Source organism: Carassius carassius, chromosome 2 (assembly GCF_963082965.1).
Source record: "Carassius carassius chromosome 2, fCarCar2.1, whole genome shotgun sequence".
Taxonomy (NCBI): Eukaryota; Metazoa; Chordata; class Actinopteri; order Cypriniformes; family Cyprinidae; genus Carassius; species Carassius carassius.
This window is the reverse complement of record NC_081756.1, coordinates 15,920,167-15,940,243: the sequence shown is the minus strand read 5'-3', so window position 1 is coordinate 15,940,243 and position 20,077 is coordinate 15,920,167. Positions and strand designations below refer to the sequence as shown.

The following is a 20,077-nucleotide window of genomic DNA, read 5'->3' as shown; positions in this document are numbered from 1 at the left end:
AACGTCAGTCCGTCACCATTATAATTACAAGTGTAGCTCTGGAGACCTGGAGCAGAGCATTACCGGGAGGATGGGAAAGGAAACCCACGTACTCTTTGAGCTGAATTAACATAGATTAATAGAGATGCTAAATGCTTAGGTAAAAAATTAAATAAATAATAATTAAAAAAACACTATGTACTGAAGGTTTTCAGTGAGAACATTTATAATAATAATTTATGTTGAATAATTTTTTTCAAAGCAATTGGACATGTGCATCTAAAAAAGAAAAGTTGACCATGAGTATATGTGTGTGGCGGCTGGGCAGGACTTTGGAAAGTCACAGCCTTCTGAAAACAGGATGGATCTTCGCAGGCAGGTTGGTTATCAAGGGGGTGAGCAGGTGGCAATGAAGGGAGGAAAAAAGGGTGGACGGTGTAATTTAACACCTCATTAAAACACAGAAGAGAAGCAGACCACCATTATGACCCCTTGAGAAAGACCACCATTTGCCTGCAGAAATTAACAAAAAGCAGGATAAGAAATATGTTACTATATGTATATGTATTATTTTTTGATGGTTTACTAATACAGTGATACATGGTTTATTTTTATTTACTTACCCATTAAGCAAATCATTCTGAATTAAAGGTTAACTGCTGACCACCACTCCCAGTTAACATTAATTAGAACAGATGTGCGACTGCCACCTAGTGAAGATCTGGCAAAAGTACATGGTATATAAAAACAAAGCAAATAGCTTAAGAAAGGTACAGGGGGACTTTGTAGGGGACTGTATTCCTTGTATTAAAAAAATAGGACTTTTTGTAACATTAAAATAAGTGTGTACCTTTTATTAAGAATTCAAAGTTTTACATATGCAAAATAACTTTTACAGATGACAGAAAGCATTGTTAGCATTTTTTCATTTATACTTGTCATAGCAAGTATTCAATTGAATGCGTAGTGGTGCCAGAGAAAATCAGTTAAATTAGGATCAATGCAATAATTATAAAAAATAATAATAATAATCTGCAGTCAACTTTGGGGGCTAATCTTCATTTTGGTTCACATCATCGAAGGAATAGCTTTATTTTGTACTTCCTTACAAATAAGCTCATTCAAATATGCTCAAATTAAGCATGTAAAAAGACTAAATTTATCACCTGTACAAAAAAAGAGAGAAGTCTGACTCCCTAGACTTGCAAATGAAATCTAAAATATATACACACTAATTAAAATAAACACATCTGAAACAACACTGATTTACAAACATAAATGATGGACTATAAAACAAACAACTTTCTTATTCAGGAAATGCCACTAGGGCAGAGTGGGAATTGTGTCAGTCTACGTATACCACAAAATCTAAAGAAAAGTCCCTTGATTTAACAAAAGCACGCCTTCGTTGTTTTTCTGTTTTCTATAAAGCATGAACCAAATTTTAATAGGCTGTTAACTCATAGTTTGGGCCGCTACAATGAAAAAAATATCAAAGCAAACAGACCAGCCTGGGTGTTAAAGAGCATTGTTGAATAAGTAGACCATTCAGAGGATCCAGGACTCATCATACACTTTTCATTAATTTATGTGGGCAGCTTTCATGTTGTACACTTCACAATGTCATATGATGGGCAATTCAACCTGGACTAAAAAGATCTGATTAAATATCACAGGGGATAGTGTTATTGACAAAGAGTGAAATCTCACGACTAAACATAACCCTAAAGTTTATCTTTTGGAAACACTGAATATACTGTAGAAAAAGAGGGAGATCTTTTGTTCCAAGACAATAAGGAGGGACTGAATATATTTGTGTGCAAGTGTCCGTGTTTCCTCCTCAGAACCTTGGCACTTTGGTGTAGTCCTCTTGGTGTACACTCTTGCAAAGGCCCATAGAAAGTATCATGCCAAGGAGCTGTAAAAACAAACAATGGTCACTACACAGGGATCAAGATGGAAATGTCCAATCTGTTCTTCAGAAAACTGTGATGTTACATTTCACACAAAGTACAGAGCTGTCATTGGGGCAGTACCCTAAGATACAAAATCTAAAAGGAACATATCTGTACCTTATGCACCCCTAAATGTTACATATCAGTACCTTAATGGTACATACTAGTACCTCAAGTATACGTATTAGTACCTTTTAAAAAGGTACTGCCCCAGTGACAGTTTTGTTTGATTTCTTTCTTAGAGAAACCTAATTGATAATAAACACCCCATGATTTCTTATTAATGAAAAGGCGTATTGTACATGCTGCCAAGGCCAGAGGAGATGCAACATACCTCAATGACAGCCACACAAAGGCAGATTCCCAAAATAATTCCATAATTTGTGAAGAGCCAGCTCTCCACATTTCCCAGGCAGCCCTGACAAAGACAGAAAAACAAGTCATAAGATCTTTCACCTTAACTAGATCAGTTACCAGATATATGCGTCTCAAAATTAATAAAATTATGGAGGAAAGAGATAGGTGATATGTAATATATAAGCATCCATCTTTCCCAGGCATGTGTAAAACATTTAGCAAAACTATGTATTTATCTGTCATACCAAAGGATAGTCCACCCAAAAATGAAAATTCATCTGTCAAATTCATGTTTATTCATCCTCATGATGAATAAACATCCCCAACCTGTTTGACTGACTGACTTCAGAGGAACACAAGAGAAGATATTCTGAAGAATTCTGGTAAACAGTTTCAGTTACCATTGATTTGCATTATATTGTTTGGCCATACAATGGAAGTCAATTGGAATCAAAACTGTTTGGTTACTTTTATTCTTCAGAATATCTAGTGGATTTTCACTTTAACAATGCTTTAAGAATTACACAAAAATAATTAAACTGGGGAGAAACTGAGACTAAAAATGATTAATGGATAGTCAATATATTTCCCATACCGTGTTATAGATGGGCCAATCATTAGATGTGGACTGACAGAAGCCGCTATCAGCCACACTATGTGATGGGAGGGAAGCATTGTGGCAGGAGCATGGGTACAAATCCAACGATTTATTCTTCATCATAAGGTTGGCCTCCCAGTCCTCATGTCCATTCCAGCCACAACACTGCATCTGAGACACACAGAGAAGAAATAACAGGGCATGAAGTTCTTTATAATGTTGGCTTGACTATGAACCAGAACTGTTCAACCCACTTACATCTTAATCATTTATAATTAGCACATCGGCCCACTAATTTCTCATTAAAATGTATGCAGTATTCAGCCTAATACACTTTTCCAGTGGAAAAAATGAACAGTCAAGCCTTGACGTCAGTTCTTAAAGGCTAAACTGTCAACCCAACAAGCATTTCTACATTCAAGAGCTTAAACCTCTCGGTTTTCATTGAAATACATTCAAATGCATACACTACATATAATACACGTCTCTAATCTGAATTAAAGACAATGTATGAGTTACACCCATTCTCAACTCACTGTTCTCTGGAGGTAGTCCCAGGCCTGCTCTGTGGTTTTGTTCTGTCCGGGGTAGTTCACCATGACTTTGGACACAATTTCGCTTGCTTCCTTCCTCAACTGCAACGAGAGTAAAGCAGGTTAGTGGTTTATTTTTCCAGCCCCAGCTATTTGACCTGAGACTCACTTTGCTGACTGAGGAAACAGTTGTTACTAAGCTATTAAAATGGAACAAATTCAAACACACATTTCGCACAAGTCTTTTCCCATGAGAGTAGCATGTGTTGCATTTGTATTGGAAGCAAATCTTCCAACTGTCGAAGATGACAGGTAAGCAAATACAACAAGGACAACATCTATCATCTACTTGCTCCAAATTCTTTATGATTTACTGCATATCCTGCTCAGATGCTTCCTATAACATCCTCAGAGACACTCGCTGCTGGCTGACTTAGATGGAGGGTGCTGAAGTGTTTGCGTGCATTCGTCCTCATCCTGTGTCTAACATATGTGATTATTTTTCTCACGGGTCATCGTGGTGAATGTCTCTTCAACAACAGCCATCCTCAAATGCATGTACTTTTTGGTAAATGCAATAGGGGGCAGTATAGATCATTTTCAAACCTTCACAATACATTCTGGCTGGCAAATGGAACACATAGAGATCTCATCTCAACTTTCCCAAAACATTTTAACATGCATACAAGTCCTATGTGTCTTGCCCTCAAAGAGATGGCTTTAAGAGATGGTTTACAAATGAAAATTCTGTCATTATATCATCATAATGAAAATTCTGTCTAAAACACTTCTTCAAAATATGTTTTTTGTGTGTGTGTGTTCCACAGAAGTCATACAGGTTCAGAATGATATGAGGGTGAATAAATGATCACATTTTCCTTTTCAAGTGAACTATTATGGTAGCCACGTAAGAGCGTTCACTCACTCACCCAGTCCAGCTGGAAGTAGATGAGAATGGCAGCAGCCACTTGAGCAAGGAGGATGAGCAATAGACAGGTGAAATACTGGAAAGAGAGAAAAAGACAATGGATTAAGATATGACAGACCCATGTGAAGGCCCCACCACATATGTCAGTCTCACATATGTGCAACAGAAACGCAACAGCTGGTTCAGTCCAATCTGCTAGGGTCACGTGACATTAAAAACCGCTCAGCACAGCAAATTTACACATGAGAGCAGAAGTTCCTTTTGTACTTCGAGTTTGCATGAGAAAAAGCATGTGATTTCCAAAAATGAACAGCAACTAAACTAGGAAAGATGTTAAAAACCGTGCTAAACATTGTTGCATTTATGTGTCTTACCAATCCAAGCAAACAGCGGATCTCATAGATGGCCCCCAGACAGCCCAGAAATCCCAGAAGCATGGAGAATGAGCCCACGCTAATCAGAATATAAGAGACCACCTTCAGGCCCATGGATGAATCCTCTGTTAGTGAGAAAAATAAACACAATCTTTGTTACAAACTTATCATAATTGTGTTAATGAGCAGTGATTCAGTTAACACACTTTGATAACACCAATTTAAAATATTTTTGCATTTATTAATCTTGGTTTATGCTAATTTTTACATTTCTGGGGTCAGTATGACTTTTTTTTTAAAGAAAATAATACTTTTCAAATGTTTCTATAGCACCAAAACAGCATATTAGAATGATTTCTGAAGAATCGTGTAACACAGAAGACTGAAGTAATGTCTTAAAATGAAAATTCAGCTTTACCATCATAGGAATAAATAACATTTAAAAAAATGTTAATGGAAAACAATTATTTAAATTTGTAACAATCTTTCAAAATAATCTTTTGTAATAATCTTTCACTTTTTCTATATTTTAAAAATGAATGCAGCTTTGGTGACCATAAGAGACTTATTTTAAAAACACGAAAAAACAACAACAACATATTGATCAAAAACTTTTAAACAGTAGACTATATTTCTTACATTCCAAGTTGTATAAATTAACATAAGTTTACAATAAGTAATAACATGTATACATAATTAATAAATGATGTATCCTTACCAAACCTTGAAGTAAAGTGTTACCACTATTTGTTATGGTCTGTCGAGCTTTAAATTTTGCACAATCACTTCAATTCTACCTAATGAAATGTGCTGTTGCTGGTCAGTTGGCACACCAAAAACTAATTTTGTTTTCAAATACCCCTAGCCAGTAATTAAAGTCTTGGGTTGTCCTCATGAATATGCATTGTGTAATGTTAAGATGGGGTTAGCAAGTCTCACTTGTGATCCTGACTGAGACATGAGGGCCTATAGTACTAGGCAATGCCCACTGTATGCTGTTGAACAGTGGGTTTAAACATTCTGTGGCCTCACCTCAAAGCAGCAGCACATTCTCTAACTGTGTTCTGGTCCTGCTTCAGTCAGGCTTTCATGCGTATTGACTAAAAAGCCTCTGTCATATCATCCTGCTTCGAAATACCTCAGTGGCTCCCCAGCAAAAACAACATTACCACAGACAGCCTTGCAAACAATACCACAGTGTCTGTGTGACTGTGGGTGCGGAGGATACAATGGTCCATCATGTGACCCGATGTAATCATCATTACCAAACCAAGCACTTAGATGAGATGACCATCTCGACCCTGATGATCACAGCATGCGTCTAAGCACAACTAACAGAATGAGTTAATCTTATCACACGGTTGAGAAGGTTCTGTCTACATCTTACATAATTTAAACTATTTAGTAATTAATGATTAAGAGAGAACTGGATACTGGGAAACCCAAAAGCTGGAAACTGAGAACTAGCGGATGTCATTTAGTAACTCCAGCATCCTAAGGAACAATGTGAATTGAGTTATCTTATTTGGAATCATTTCAGCCCCTTCTGTTTACTGCGGAAAAATTCTCACAAGATTCACAGCAGTTGGCTTTTCTGAAGTTTGACTTAACTATTGGTAAAAAGCTTTTAATATGATCAAAAAAAGCAGAGAGTTTTAATTGGAAATAGTGAGACACAGTTCTTTTGTGCCATGTGGTAAATATTACACAAATGTTGCCATAACAAACCCACAAACAATAGCAGAATAAAGAACAAGACCTTTTTCCTTGACAAAGCAAATGCCTTTTTAACCATTTGCAATGAATGCAACAATTCTGTTTCAGTTATTCCCTCCAGTGCTCAAACCCTAAGAATGGGCAGTGGCATTGCAAACAAAAGCATAAAACGTGTCTGCAGTTCAACCTCGAATGTGTGGGCTTTTGTAGCTTCAGTACTATAAATCTCAAACCATCCCATGCATTAAATGTGCCTAATGGTGTCCTCTAGGGATCAGTTGAGCCAGTAAAGGCCACCGTCATCTGGATTAGAAAAACAATGATGTTCAGAAAACTTTTTTTTTTAACGATGGGCTCACTGTTTGTATGCATGTCTGGGAGTCCCAAAAAACATACAGCAGCCACTGTTCACTGCAGGAATATGTCTGTCAGATGAATTATGACATGCAAAGGAGGAATACAGGAGGTTCACAAATTCACTGCTGTTGGTGTCATTCTATGGTGCGAGTCTGAGCTTTTTAAAATCCGTTTTCTGCTCTGAACAATCAAACAAACAAAAAACATGACTACGGCGCAGTCACTTGAACTGGGTTCAAGTCTAGTTCAGGCACACTACATTTTGCAAGACAACCTTAAAAATGCCCTGACCTTTCCTTTTAGTATATGTGGAAGAAAAAAATTAAGATAAATATTAAAATATTTTATATATAAAATTGTATATGTTAAATGTTTAGCTTCAGCTTATGCCACTCAAGTGAGTCAATTCACAACATTTTTGAAGGATTATTAAAAGCATTTATATTCTTCCTAGAATTTTTATTTTCAAAATTATGCTAGGGTTAATTTTTGCTAAATCAAAATCAAAAACCCTTCATTATTGACCACTTTTGTCAGTAATGTTGACACTGGCTTTGAGAAACTCTACTGATCAAAAGTTTGTTCAGTTTTTTTTAGTTTTTTTTTAAGAAATGATTACTTACAATTCAGATATTTGCATTAAATCAAAAGTCTCAGTAATGACTTTTACACTGCTACTACAGACTTCTGTTTCAAACAAAGTGTGTTCTTAGATCAACTTTTAACTTTATTAACTTTACTTTAATTTTTTTTTATTTCTTAAATAATAATCAAATAATTCTAAAAACAAAAAGTATTACAGTTTTCACAAAAATATAAAGCAGCACAACTGTTTTCAACACTGATTAAAAATAAGAAAGGTTTCTTGATCAGCAAATCAGCATATTAGAATGATCTCTGAAGGATCATGTGACACTGAAGACTGAGTAATGACTGCTGAAAATTTAGCTTTGCCATACCAGGAATGAATAACAGTTTAAATATATTAAATAGAAAATATTTATTTTAAATTGTAATTATATTTCACATTATTACTGTATTTTTGATTTAAGAAATGCAGCCTAGGGGACTTCTCTGAAAAACATAACAAAAAATCTTCTCGTTCTCAAACTTTTGAACTACAGTATAGATTAAGACCACATGGAATTTAGTGTCAGAGGCAGATAGAGGGTCATTCTTTTACATCCTTGTATATACGTGCTCACTGCTCACTAGTGTTAATTTGTTCTTTCCAATGAGTAATGCAACGAGAGGCCTGATCTGAGCATTGACGTGATGCATGCTAATGAGACAGTCGCTAAAAGAGCCCTGTGTGGCAGCGAGGGAGCACCTGCAGACTGCCTCAGACGTGCTATGTCACACACAGGCCCTGCCTGGCTCGCCACAGAGCTGTGAACTCAATGGCTGATCCGTAGCCAGCTGTGAACATGTAGCTCGGGCTTGCTTGGCAGTGTCTGTAAGACTCAGACCCAATGACCCAGAGCTCCCTGCAATGGCCTCTGGGATGGAAAACAGATCAGAAGTGTGCAGGGGGTGGGGTGATGAAAAACACATCATTGACAATCTGTCCAAAAACCTGAATCATATACTTTAAGATGAGACTAATGGTGCTCATCAAACAAAATGAAACGAGAAAAGAGTCACTGGTGCATGAGCCCAGGAGGTTTTATTCAATGGCATAATGGGATAAAACTTCACTAATAAGAGCATAAAAAGCCTAAACTGACAACCATCTTTCCTCATCACTTCCTCTGGATTTTACAACCAGCCAACAGCAAAGATACTCTCCCATGGGTCATTAAATAGCCTTTTAGATTTATGTGAACACATTTCAGTCCAACCCAGAAAAAATGGCCAGGAGAGTAGATTTTCCTGCTTGCTCGCCTGCATGATGTTTTATGGTTTTCTATTAGTTGCACACACTTTATGCAGACACTTACGCAACACAGCAATGAGGCTCTGATTGTCTAGGAGGATCCACAGTCCAAATCCCATAATCGTAGCACCGAAGATCTGTCGAGAGACAAAAAGGAATAGACAGGGGGCAGAGGAAGAGAGAGGAAAGAAAAAAGGAGAGAATCAATCATGTGCTGCAGGACAGGAGAGGAACGAGGGGCCCCACATTTCAGTTTACAAGCTGCAACTTGTTCACTCCAAATCTCTTGAACAGAGGCTAGAGATGAAAACTCTAGTACTAATGCCTTCCCTGAAAGACAGGAAGGTTGTGTGCAGGAGTATGTAATAAAAACACACTAATCCAGGCCCGTAGGAAGCTATGAACCTCATTTCTAACTGTGGGGTTCCAGACTCATTCTGCTTTGCTCTCCGCTCACATCTGGGACTGATTGGGCTGTGCTTCTGCGTGGCAGCAGGGGAGGGGGAGCTCGGCGGATGTTCCATGAGTTCAAGAACACCACAGCCTTCCCTAAATCCACTCAGACAAACGCCCCATCTACTCTCCTTATGCCTAACACCAGGGCACATGCTGGGGTGCCAGGTTTAGGGGTGCATGGTGGGCCACTAAAGATACCATTATGCTCACAGTGAAGATCATTTGCACTCTTGGATTTTTTTGGTTTGAAAACTCTGTGCAGCAGTAAACTGTAAACTGTGGGTTCATTTAAACATGTATTTAAGTATACTAGTTGGGTTACAAATGGCTGGAATTATTCTCTGGGCTCTTCCTGTGCTCTTTGAGCCTGAGCACCCAGGCCTGCAGAGGATTCATTTTTTCCTACATGGAACAAGCCCAAGGATGACAAGGGAGAGTAGGCTGTTTCCCCCGAGATATAGAAGAGTAAACTGTCTGAGTAACAAATGGAAAACACTTAATCTGGATGATAACTAGAGTGCATTCTTGTGATAGAGAGGCACAAGACTGCTATGGTGCAACTACAACTAATAAACGTGTGTTTTCATCAACTCGAAGATCTTAAACAGTACTGACTTATTTATATGAATGTGAGACCTGATTTAATGAATATTAGTGTTAAACTAATGTTATGAAAACTGGAACACCAGCTGTGAGTGAGCTAAAGAGCATAATTTATCAAAAGTCTTGGGAAAAGGAAACCTTCCAAGAATAGTTTGCCCATTCCTAATGCAGTAACACTTTATAATAAAGATCAACTTGATTATGTTACATTTTCTGTAATGTTAGTTTTTACATATAAACATTTATGAAAATAATATAAATGAACAATAGAATATTTACAAATTAAAATGAAGCTCTATCAAGTTTACTAGGTCAAATGACTGAAATAACTAAACTTGTTCTTTAAAAACTAAGTGAAACTTACAAAGAAGATTAAGTTGAAGAGAAACAGGAAGTACTTGGTTGCAGCGATGCATCCTTTCCCCATTTTGTTGACCTGTAAAAACCCAAAACAGAGAAACAGCAGTAAAATAAGGGCCATTAAGTTTGATAAGTAACTGATTAAGACAAAAGGCAAGTGGGCAACATAACAATGTTTAATTCAGTGAAATGAACAGACAGCTGTAAGAATTACAAATAACTTTTTTGTAGGATTAGTGATGAGAGTTAAATAGAAAAAAAACTGAACCTGCAAACAAAGATACAGTTTTTATCATGCACACTGACTTTTATACAATGCCATCTTGCTACAGTTTAAATATTCAATATTGCTCCCAATTGCTTTCAGACAGAGCATGCCGTCATCGTGAGACAAATGTAGTACACCTATCTAAATTCCACAGGATCAATCAGTACTCTCCTCTGGACTGCGTGATGGCTGTTGCCACAGTTTGTTGATGAAGACCCACATTCCAGCTATATTTAATAGGTTAGTATTATACACTCTTCCTGTGCTATTTGAGGGCCTGTTAGTGTGCAGCATGGTGCACTTTATCAGTGACCTCAAACAGGGCGAAAAAATTGTGATTGATTATTAGCAAATATAGAGCAACACCACAATGCAGATCAGGCCACAGATGGAGTCACTATTGCTGGAGCAAAGAGATACTATACAAGAGATACTACATCTGAAGAACCTCTAGAACCCTTGCTAAATGTTTTACAGTGAAATACACCTTTGACTTGGAGTATCAATAAACTATAAGCAGCAGAAAAAATGTTGCTTTGGATAAAAGTGTCTAAAATATAATATCCCAAATGTATGCAAAGCAAATGTATGTCCACAGAGTTTCTTAGTCTTTTTTTTTCTTTTCTTCAAACTTACATGAACTTCTAGTTTTTATCAGTTCATAAAGAACTACTCTTGTGAGACAGGAATACAATTTAAAATGTGTTTAGCTTGCTTGTTTAAATTTAGTTTTGAAGAGAGAATCACAGTGTTGCTGAGCAGAGGCCAACCAGCTCAATTATAAATCTCTCATACCAAGGGAGAGATTGTAATGAGTTTTTCAGATGCAGATACATCCCATGCAACAGAAGTCTGTGGAATCAAATTACCACTTCCTCCTCATTCTGCAGAGTGAAACAAGGCCTTACTTTTTACCTTAAGTGAATTTCCTAATCTTTGTACCATGTCTTACATTAGATAAAGGGTTAACAAATTCAACCTTGATGAAAGCACTGTTGAGCTTCAGATCAAGGTCAGCACAGTGCTGATGTACCACATATGAAGGTCTACACACATATAACTTATCCAAGCTCAGTCAGATAGAAAAGTGTGTCACAATGCACTAAAACTTGAATCAGGCCAGCACACCACCACAGGGAGAGACATGGCAATATATATTAACAGGACCATCAGTTCATCAGTATAGTTTATCTTATATCTTTCATTGCCAAAATTGCTTTAGCAGAAAAATAACCTTAAATCACCTGAAAAGCAAAGCAATGCTTGCAAAATGAGAGAATCTTAAAAGCAATTACTTGTTTGAGAGTATCTTAAAAGCAATTACAATTATCCTTTGAGGCTCAGCCTTCATTCTGAAGTTCATCAGCATTCAGCTCATCTACCCAGTGTACACTGGGGCTCTAGTACACACCTCAATCTCCAACAACCCTCCCCCACACTCACAAAGATAGAACCAGCTTTGATTTCCCACCACGACAATGGCAGCTTTCAGCCACGCTTTTTAAATTGAACAAAAGGAGAAACTCTGCACACTCAGGAACCCACTGTAGCCTTGAAGTTACCACCAAACCAATGACATCCCTAGAGGTGCGACAACTTTACCATCCAAAGTAAACATACAAGTGCACAAGTGTCATGGAGTCTATTACTAGAACTACAAACATCTTTGCTGACTGAGCAAGTATGCTTTATATAACGTGATTAAGCTTACTTGCAATTGTTTAAGCTACCAAATCAAGCCTAGAGCCAATGATTCAAGGCCTTCTAGTCTTTGTCATTTCCACGATAGCTTCATTTAAACTTGTGCATGCCAAAAAGGTTGCTGTGGTAACCATCAAGGGGCCAACAGCCTTGTCTATCCACAGTTACTTCAGGCAGAAACAAGGCGTACATTCATAAGGACTGTTAATCTCTCCACCTAAACACAAAGACCAACTTGATGCCACCAGTTGTGTTAAAGTGGGCTGTGCAAGTAGCTACTAAATTGACTAGTTTTATGATGAATGACGACTATGGTTTAAAAAAAACGATAACATGTGAAGGGACCGTGGAGGGACCTGTTTACTTGACACATCACCTAATGGAATTAGGGCAAACTGGAACTGTGCACTCAAAAGAAAGTCTTATTGTTTAGAAGTTACTCTAGCAAAACTCAGATTTGTTATATTACATGCACTTTGCTTGTGCACACAAATTTGACTATAAATCCAACTTTGCTACTATATAAATTAATCAGTAAAGTATTAAAAGTATAATGTTTTACTGTTATTAGGCTATTAATGCATTATTTTGTAACTTAAGTTACTGATTTGTAGTTCAACTTAAGTGACACTTCACCCAAAAATGTAAGTTCTTTCATCATTCACTCACCCACAATTTGTTGCAAACCTACTGTATGTATTTCTTTCCACATCAAGATATTTTTAAGAATATTGGTATCGTAACAGTTTCTGGCCAACATCAACTTCTATTGTATATGGATGACAATGGGGACCAGCAACTGTTTGGTTACCCACATTCTTTAAAATATCCTCTTTTATGTTCAACAGAAGAAAGAAACACAGGTTTGGACAAATTGATGGTGAATAAGTAATGACAGAATGTTTATTTTTGGATGAACTATCCTGTTTAATCTAATCATCAAAATCATAAAACCTAATTTGTAGGCAAAGACAGAAGTGTCAATCAAATTCCTATTCCCCTCCAAACAGAAAAAATATATTTCAATTCTCTTGCCAAATCACTGACAGTTGTTAACCGACCTGACCTACATTCAACAGATCTCAGATTACAATTCAGAACCAATGAATTAACCAATCCTCAAAAAGAGAGCTCTCTAAAAATCTTTTAAAGCGGAAAAATACAGACTTTGTGCAGGCAAGGAAAACAGGCTGTTTCACAACCCTGAACAAAACTAACAAGTAGGCTAAATGATTTTAAGGACTATGAGCAAAAGGACATTATAAACACTCCTTATCCTGTCTGATAATAACAGCTCAAGGATCAAATATTTATAAACTGAAAGCGAAATCATGACAATTAGTGGGAGAATAAACAACCCTTGAATTGTTTTCATAATGTTTTACAGACGTAATCTGTAAAGAAATCTGAAAGAAAATCACTATTACTACAATACTGCTAACAGAAAATCTGTTACACGTGACACACCAAAACATTAAAACTGCCTGGGATATTAAAACATTTGAAAAGATATTCATAGACAACTCATGACTGTCTATTTAAACTTCTCATTCAGTCTCCAATTTCCAGTCGTGTGAGATTTATAGCCGAGATATTCAGAATAAGATATAAAACATTAGTTAGCCTACCTAAAATGCTATGTTTTTTTTAAAAAAATACTCACGTATAGTGTCGGGATGGGAAAATGAGAGAAGTAGAATTAGATGTCAGCTGCGCGTCTCGTCCAGCGTTTATGAGTCTAATGCGAGTGAGCAGCCTGGAGTTGGAGGATAAAGGCTACTCAGAGTCTCCATCAAGTGGTGTTTATGAGAACAGTGGTTTTCGGACCGAGGGGGGCGTTTAGTTTAGCGTTTAGACTCATACAACTGCCTGCTGTTGAATCAGTCTGCTTGCTTTTAGATGGAAAAGCTGCCCACAACAGCTGTTTTCTTCGTAATAATAGCATAAAGAAATAGATTTGGCAAACAATACAGTGTATCTTTTTCTTTAGAAAGCGTTCAATAATTTTACAACGTATTTTCGCAGAGATAAGCAATGTACCCAATAACAGACATGTTTGTTGACTTCTAAAACGCAATGGCCAATCAGAGGTGTTTAGGTTGGAATCCACGCAATCACCGCTCCACTCACCGTCTTTTGTTTAGTGCTGAGTTCCATCATGCTAGTTAACTTTTTTCTAACAAAAACGTTTCATCGTGCTGTCAGGTCATTGTATTTTTTTATTTATTTTTTATTTTTTGGAACTTTGTTAGATCGTGATGAATGAGTGACAGGTTTTAATAAATTTAAAGGGAGCAGTCTTTTCATGCTGTATAACCTACGAGGTTTTATTCAGAATTTAGATAAAACTTTATGCATGACAAGCAGCCACGTATGACACAGAGATGACCAACATATCACCAAAGCTGATATATTCCTAACTATTTTCCTTTCTTTCCTTTTCCAAAGCTAACTACTACACTATATAGGGTGAATTGCCCTTAAATGGAACACTGCCTAATGTGGGACACTTAAAGTCTAGTGTTTGTAGCTTCCCCATAAATGCCAGTGAAACAATGAGGTAGCCAAAGCTGTGGTATCATGTCATCAACATCATTTGACCTCTCAGATGCAATAATCAGACAGGAAGCATATTGTGTGAAGAACACCCAAAGGTCAGTGACATTGAGTTTGGACAAACTTGACATTAAGGAGTATAAATTCATTTTAAACAAGACAGTCCTGTTACTTGTTGGTCTAATGTGCTTATAAAATGTTTGTCCATCAAAATATAGTAGGCTATAACTTTGTATGCATAAATTATATTTTTTATATTTTTATCAAATTTCCTAGTACCCCACTTTAGGTAATGTGGTTTTACAAATCTTTTTAAAATAGCAGAAAGTTTTGTGTGAGGGGTAGGTTTAGATGTTGCATTGTTTTATATTTTGCCTTCAAAAAGACCTAGCCTATGCCTGTTGTTAAAAAAAATGAACGAGAGGACAGTCAAGAAATTCTGACTTTGCATTTAAGTCTTTTCTATCTACACACCAACATAGGCCTATGGTAATAGTTGCTTAATGTCTTTATAATAAATTCATCAATGCATCATATTGTTTTATTTGTCTGATGATGTTCAATTATCCATGTTTCAACCATACATAACCAAAACCATATTGCTATTCCACACGAATCAAGGTGATTTTGGCCATTGTCATAGACTTTTCAGTGTCCCACATTAGGAAGCTGCAGATTTTCTCAGACTATTTGCACTAAAAGCAATAATATGTCTTAATTCTTTTTTATAAATGTGTTATCTGCATTTTTTCTTTTGATTTGATTAGGACACATCCTGGGGTTTTTTAAAATGGTATTGGGTGTGATGTTATGTTTTGCCTAGACATCACAATATTTCACAAAGATCTGAAATGCAAAAAATGTCCCACTTTAGGGCAATTCAGGGCTTTGTTGTCCTAATATGCTGGCATCCATTTAATAATTTGAATTAAAATTATAATTTACACTCATTATTGCATACTCTTTTATAATGTACTACAATACTGAGGTGCAAATAATTGCCACTATTTGCAATAAGTAATATAAATAGCAGAACATCCTGCTATTTTAACATAGTATAAATAGAATCTATAGCCATTTGCTCTAAGTGTAAATAGCCACTGCCTTTCTTATTTTAATCTTTCTTTTGCTTTGGTTCTTGTTTATCTATTTTTTTAACTATAAATTTGGACATTTTTCTTTTGCTTTGGCAATTCTGCATGTGAAACATTTAAGCCAATAAAGTAGTTTTAAGTTCAGTTGACTAAATACAGTATATTTTCAGCGTCTGCATCCCATTTTATGCAAGGTGCCTCCAAAAAAACCAAACTGATGACAGTGATCTTTTTTTATTTATTTCAAAGAACAAAACAGAAAATATAATTGTATATACAAATATAGATTAAGACTATAGACATGACACAAGAAAAAAAAAATCTGAAATTCACCTCCATCACTGATAAAACAATAAGTCAAGCAGTAGCCCTCAAATTCTTTGAATGGATAAAACCCACACAGGACTCTCCTCCTGCGACTCCTCACACACAGGTGGACAGTCTTTAAATATCTCACTGCACCGGAGGCACTGGGTCAGAGAACATGACGCCCGGAACTCTGGTTGTTTTGTTCAGACAATGCACTCCAGTTCACGACACCTAATTTACATAAAAGAACAAACAATACTAAAGCAATATTAAATCATTTTGAAGAAAGGCAGAAGAGCCATACAAGGAAAATATTTTAGAGAGATTTAATTTATAACCAGCATTAACATCAACTAAATTAATAAATTTTCTCAAGTCAAAATTTAGGTTGGCTTGGCTTGAGAAAGCATGGCCTTGAAAGTTTGAAGTTTTTTTCAATTTGAAAATTTTACAGTTGAGGGCTATACAGTCTGCCAGAGAAAGAAAAACAGATAATTACAGGACTCTAGCCACATGAAGTGAGTCTCTTCTCTGAATTTCTTCTCACTGACAATGTCCCCAAAAAGTCATATTAAGACATATGAAGGTCAATTTAAGAGGTAACACTTTACAATAAGGTGTCATTGGTGATCACTAGTTAATGTATTAATTAACATGAACTAACAATGAACAATACATGTGTTACAGTATCTATTAATCTTTGATAATGTAAATGAAAAAGATTACAAATATGATATATATTTTTTTGCAATGCATGCAACCATCAGCCCTTACGAAAGGAAAATATATTTACCAATATATTTCTTAAAATATATTGTGATATATTGTAATATATTATTTTCCCTTTTTATTTTCTAATATATTATATATTTGAATACATTGAATAATATATTGATGATACATATATCATATAATATATTGCAAAATATACAAATGATTGCCGCTTTCAATATATTGCAATATATTGGAAAAAATAAATATTAAATCCCATATATAAGAATATATGCCTAATATATTACATGATATTTTCCAATATACTGCAATATATTTTTGTTTCATAAGGGAATGGCATTACTAACATTAATAAAGTCTTTCTGCTCTATTTTAAGACATCTTTAATGGTTCATTTTAGGCGAAATAAGACTTTGAAAGACCAGCATTCGAATACTATATCATACAACATGTCATAAGTGGTTGAAATCGCACACATGTGCAATGACACTCTCTATGATTATGACCAAAGCATTCTTACAATTAAAAGCAATTTAAACATATTTTTTTAAAGAAAACAAAAGTAATATCTCATATCCACCATACCTTACGAACATCCGGAAGTGAATGAACCTGGATATGCGCATTAATGGCAACAGTCAGTACGACGCGTACGGCGCACAATCGTATTTACGGTAAATACATACACGTTACTGCGCATGCGCGGTAAACACACGTCACGTACATACGTGACGTCGCCGCGCTACAGTCTGCAGCGAGGAGTACTTGTATTTAACACTGGCCAGGTCACTTTTGCTTCAGGAAGATAGCCTAACACTGTGCTGCTCTAACACTTTTAGTAGACTAGAGGACATTACAGGATGGTAAATTAACATTGACATGAGGGGATTTCGTGGCCTAGTGGTTAGAGAGTTTCTCAAAACTCTCTAGTTTCTCAACTCTAAGGTTGTGGTTTCCAGTCTCGGGCCAGCAATACCATGACTTAGGTGCCCAGGGGCGCCCCCAAGGGGTGGCCAGGGGTGGCCACGGCCACCCCTGTATAAACTCTGGCCACCCCTGCGGCCACCCCTAGGATTATTTACAGTGGGTCCTATTAATTTAAATGCAAAATGTAAATTCACAATAGTTTAAGAAGTGAAAAAAAAAAGTGCAGCACCTGCTGCAGCCACAGTTTTGCGTCTCTGAGCACAGGGCCGGCCCGCGGCATAGGCGGTATAGGCAAATGCTAAGGGCGCCACTCATCCATAGGGGCGCCAGAATGAGTGAACCAGTGAATTTTTATTTTTTTTATTTTTTTTTTACATATATTTTTTTTTATAATAGGCTACTATTTAAAAACCATTAATTCGAAATACTACCAAATAAAGCAAAAAAAAAAAGTCCGGCTATTCAATCTTCCCCTATCCATCGAGTGCTTGAAGTGCGCGATCAGTTGTTGGTAATTTGTTGTGTAGCGTGCCCGACGCCGCATCCAATGTAGACAGCACTGCTTTTGTTAACACACAGCTCGTAGAAACGGGCCTGGCAGCTCGCGCCAGTTCTAGACACGGTGAAAGTTTCCTGATTGTGACGGAAGGCCGAATTTACATGACACATTATAAATGAGCATAGTCTGCGATAGATACAGTGCCAAAAAGAAGAGAATAGGATAAAGACAGAGGTAAATGTAGAGATGTAGTGAAAGAACAATTTATTGCATAGGAGTAAGATACTATAATTTCATGGCAGTTATACTTAATGTTAGCAGTTGTTCTGAGTTCTGAGTCCCCAGACTGTGATTTTGTACAATCATGTCAGTTTTAAGACGCATTTTTTATTATCACTTTTTTATTAATGTTTTACTCTACAATTGTGCAGGGGATACAGTACAAGCCAAAAGTTTGGAAACATTACTATTTTTAATGTTTTTGAAAGAAGTTTCTTCTGCTCATCAAGCCTGCATTTATTTGATCAAAAATGTAATATTGTGATATATTACTACAATTTAAAATAATTTGTTTTAAAGTATCATTTATTTCTGTGATGCAAAGCTGAATTTTCAGCATCATTACTTCATTCTTCCGGTCTATCACATGATCCTTTAGAAATCATTGTAATATGATGATTTATTATGAGTGTTGGAAACAGTTCTGCTGTAATGTGTGTGTGTGTATATATATATATATGCTAAATCATGAACACAATGACAGGGTGAAATGGGCTGTGATGTAGAGGTCTTCTCGGGTCCTAAAAACTGTACCCGACCCGAATCGACCCGAATCACTACTTACCCGAACCCGACATGCATACATTATTTATTTTTAAAGAAAAACCCGACCCGAGACAGACCCGATAAAATTAGACCCGAGTCCGACCCGACCTGACGGCATTTCCTTTAGAACCCGACTGGACCCGAACGTAAACGGCATTTACATGTGCACAGCCTGCAACCATGCGTTTCTCAAAAATGCACTTAACATAGACGCGGCAGTAGGAGTAGCCTACGCGCTGAAGTGCTGAAATGTCAATCACACATGTAACCCATTACGTCCTTTAAAAGTTGGCATAATGTTATTTACCGGACCATACGATGATTAACATTAGAACCACCACAGGATAAAATTTACCGATGGCTGTTTCTCAAATATAACTTTTCAGATTACAGAATAACAGATTTTCAATAAAATATACAAAGTCTCCCAGTCATTGATTTTGACTAAACACCGATGACGACCCTGGATGTTTCTGTTCTACATATTCGTTTTCCCTCACCTTTTTCGCAATGTCTGTTATCGCCTCCATGCTTTTCTGACAGTGTCGCGTATTTTTCAAATTGATTGACAGGCCTGGCTTAACGACAATTCAAATACCGGTACTTGCATTTAGTCAAACATCCATCCACATGATGGCGCACTAGTTCTTGGCAAAGGGAGGGGGGTTGGTTAATGTGGAACTGAGTAAATAAATGCGTTGCGAGGCAACCGTGCTTATAGCCCGTTGCACGTAGAAGCGCTGATTTGCTCTCACACTTAGAAAAAATGAGAGAACGGTGTCATAGTTGTTTTAAATAATGCAATTTTGTTAAATGCCCAACATAGTTTAAAAGAATTCGGGTCTTCTCGGGTCCATTTGGAAAAGGCATATTTATTTTAAATTACCCGAGACCACTAATACCGAATCCGACCCGTGTCCGAGGTACTCGTTGGAGTTTTGGACCCGAACCCGCTCGGGTCTCGGGTCGGACCTCGGGTTTTCGGATCCAAGTGGACCCGTGAAGACCTCTACTGTGATGCATGGGGCGCCAGGTAAAATCTTTCCTAGGGCAGCAAATTGGTCAGGGCCGGCC

At 36.8% G+C, this 20,077-nt stretch overlaps 1 protein-coding gene across 1 annotated transcript; it reads right to left on the bottom strand.

Moving 5' to 3' along the window:
• Nucleotides 1-818: 818 nt before the first annotated feature.
• Nucleotides 819-13,871, bottom strand: LOC132104353 (CD82 antigen-like). The gene is made up of 9 exons (XM_059509780.1): nt 13,725-13,871; nt 10,097-10,168; nt 8,738-8,810; nt 4,725-4,849; nt 4,352-4,426; nt 3,426-3,524; nt 2,887-3,060; nt 2,269-2,352; nt 819-1,897 (listed from the first exon to the last, which is right to left on the bottom strand). Exons 2-9 carry the CDS (start codon nt 10,157-10,159, stop codon nt 1,820-1,822), a joined length of 771 nt encoding a protein of 256 aa, XP_059365763.1. The 5' UTR covers nt 10,160-10,168; nt 13,725-13,871; the 3' UTR covers nt 819-1,819.
• Between the last annotated feature and the right edge of the window lie 6,206 nt (nt 13,872-20,077).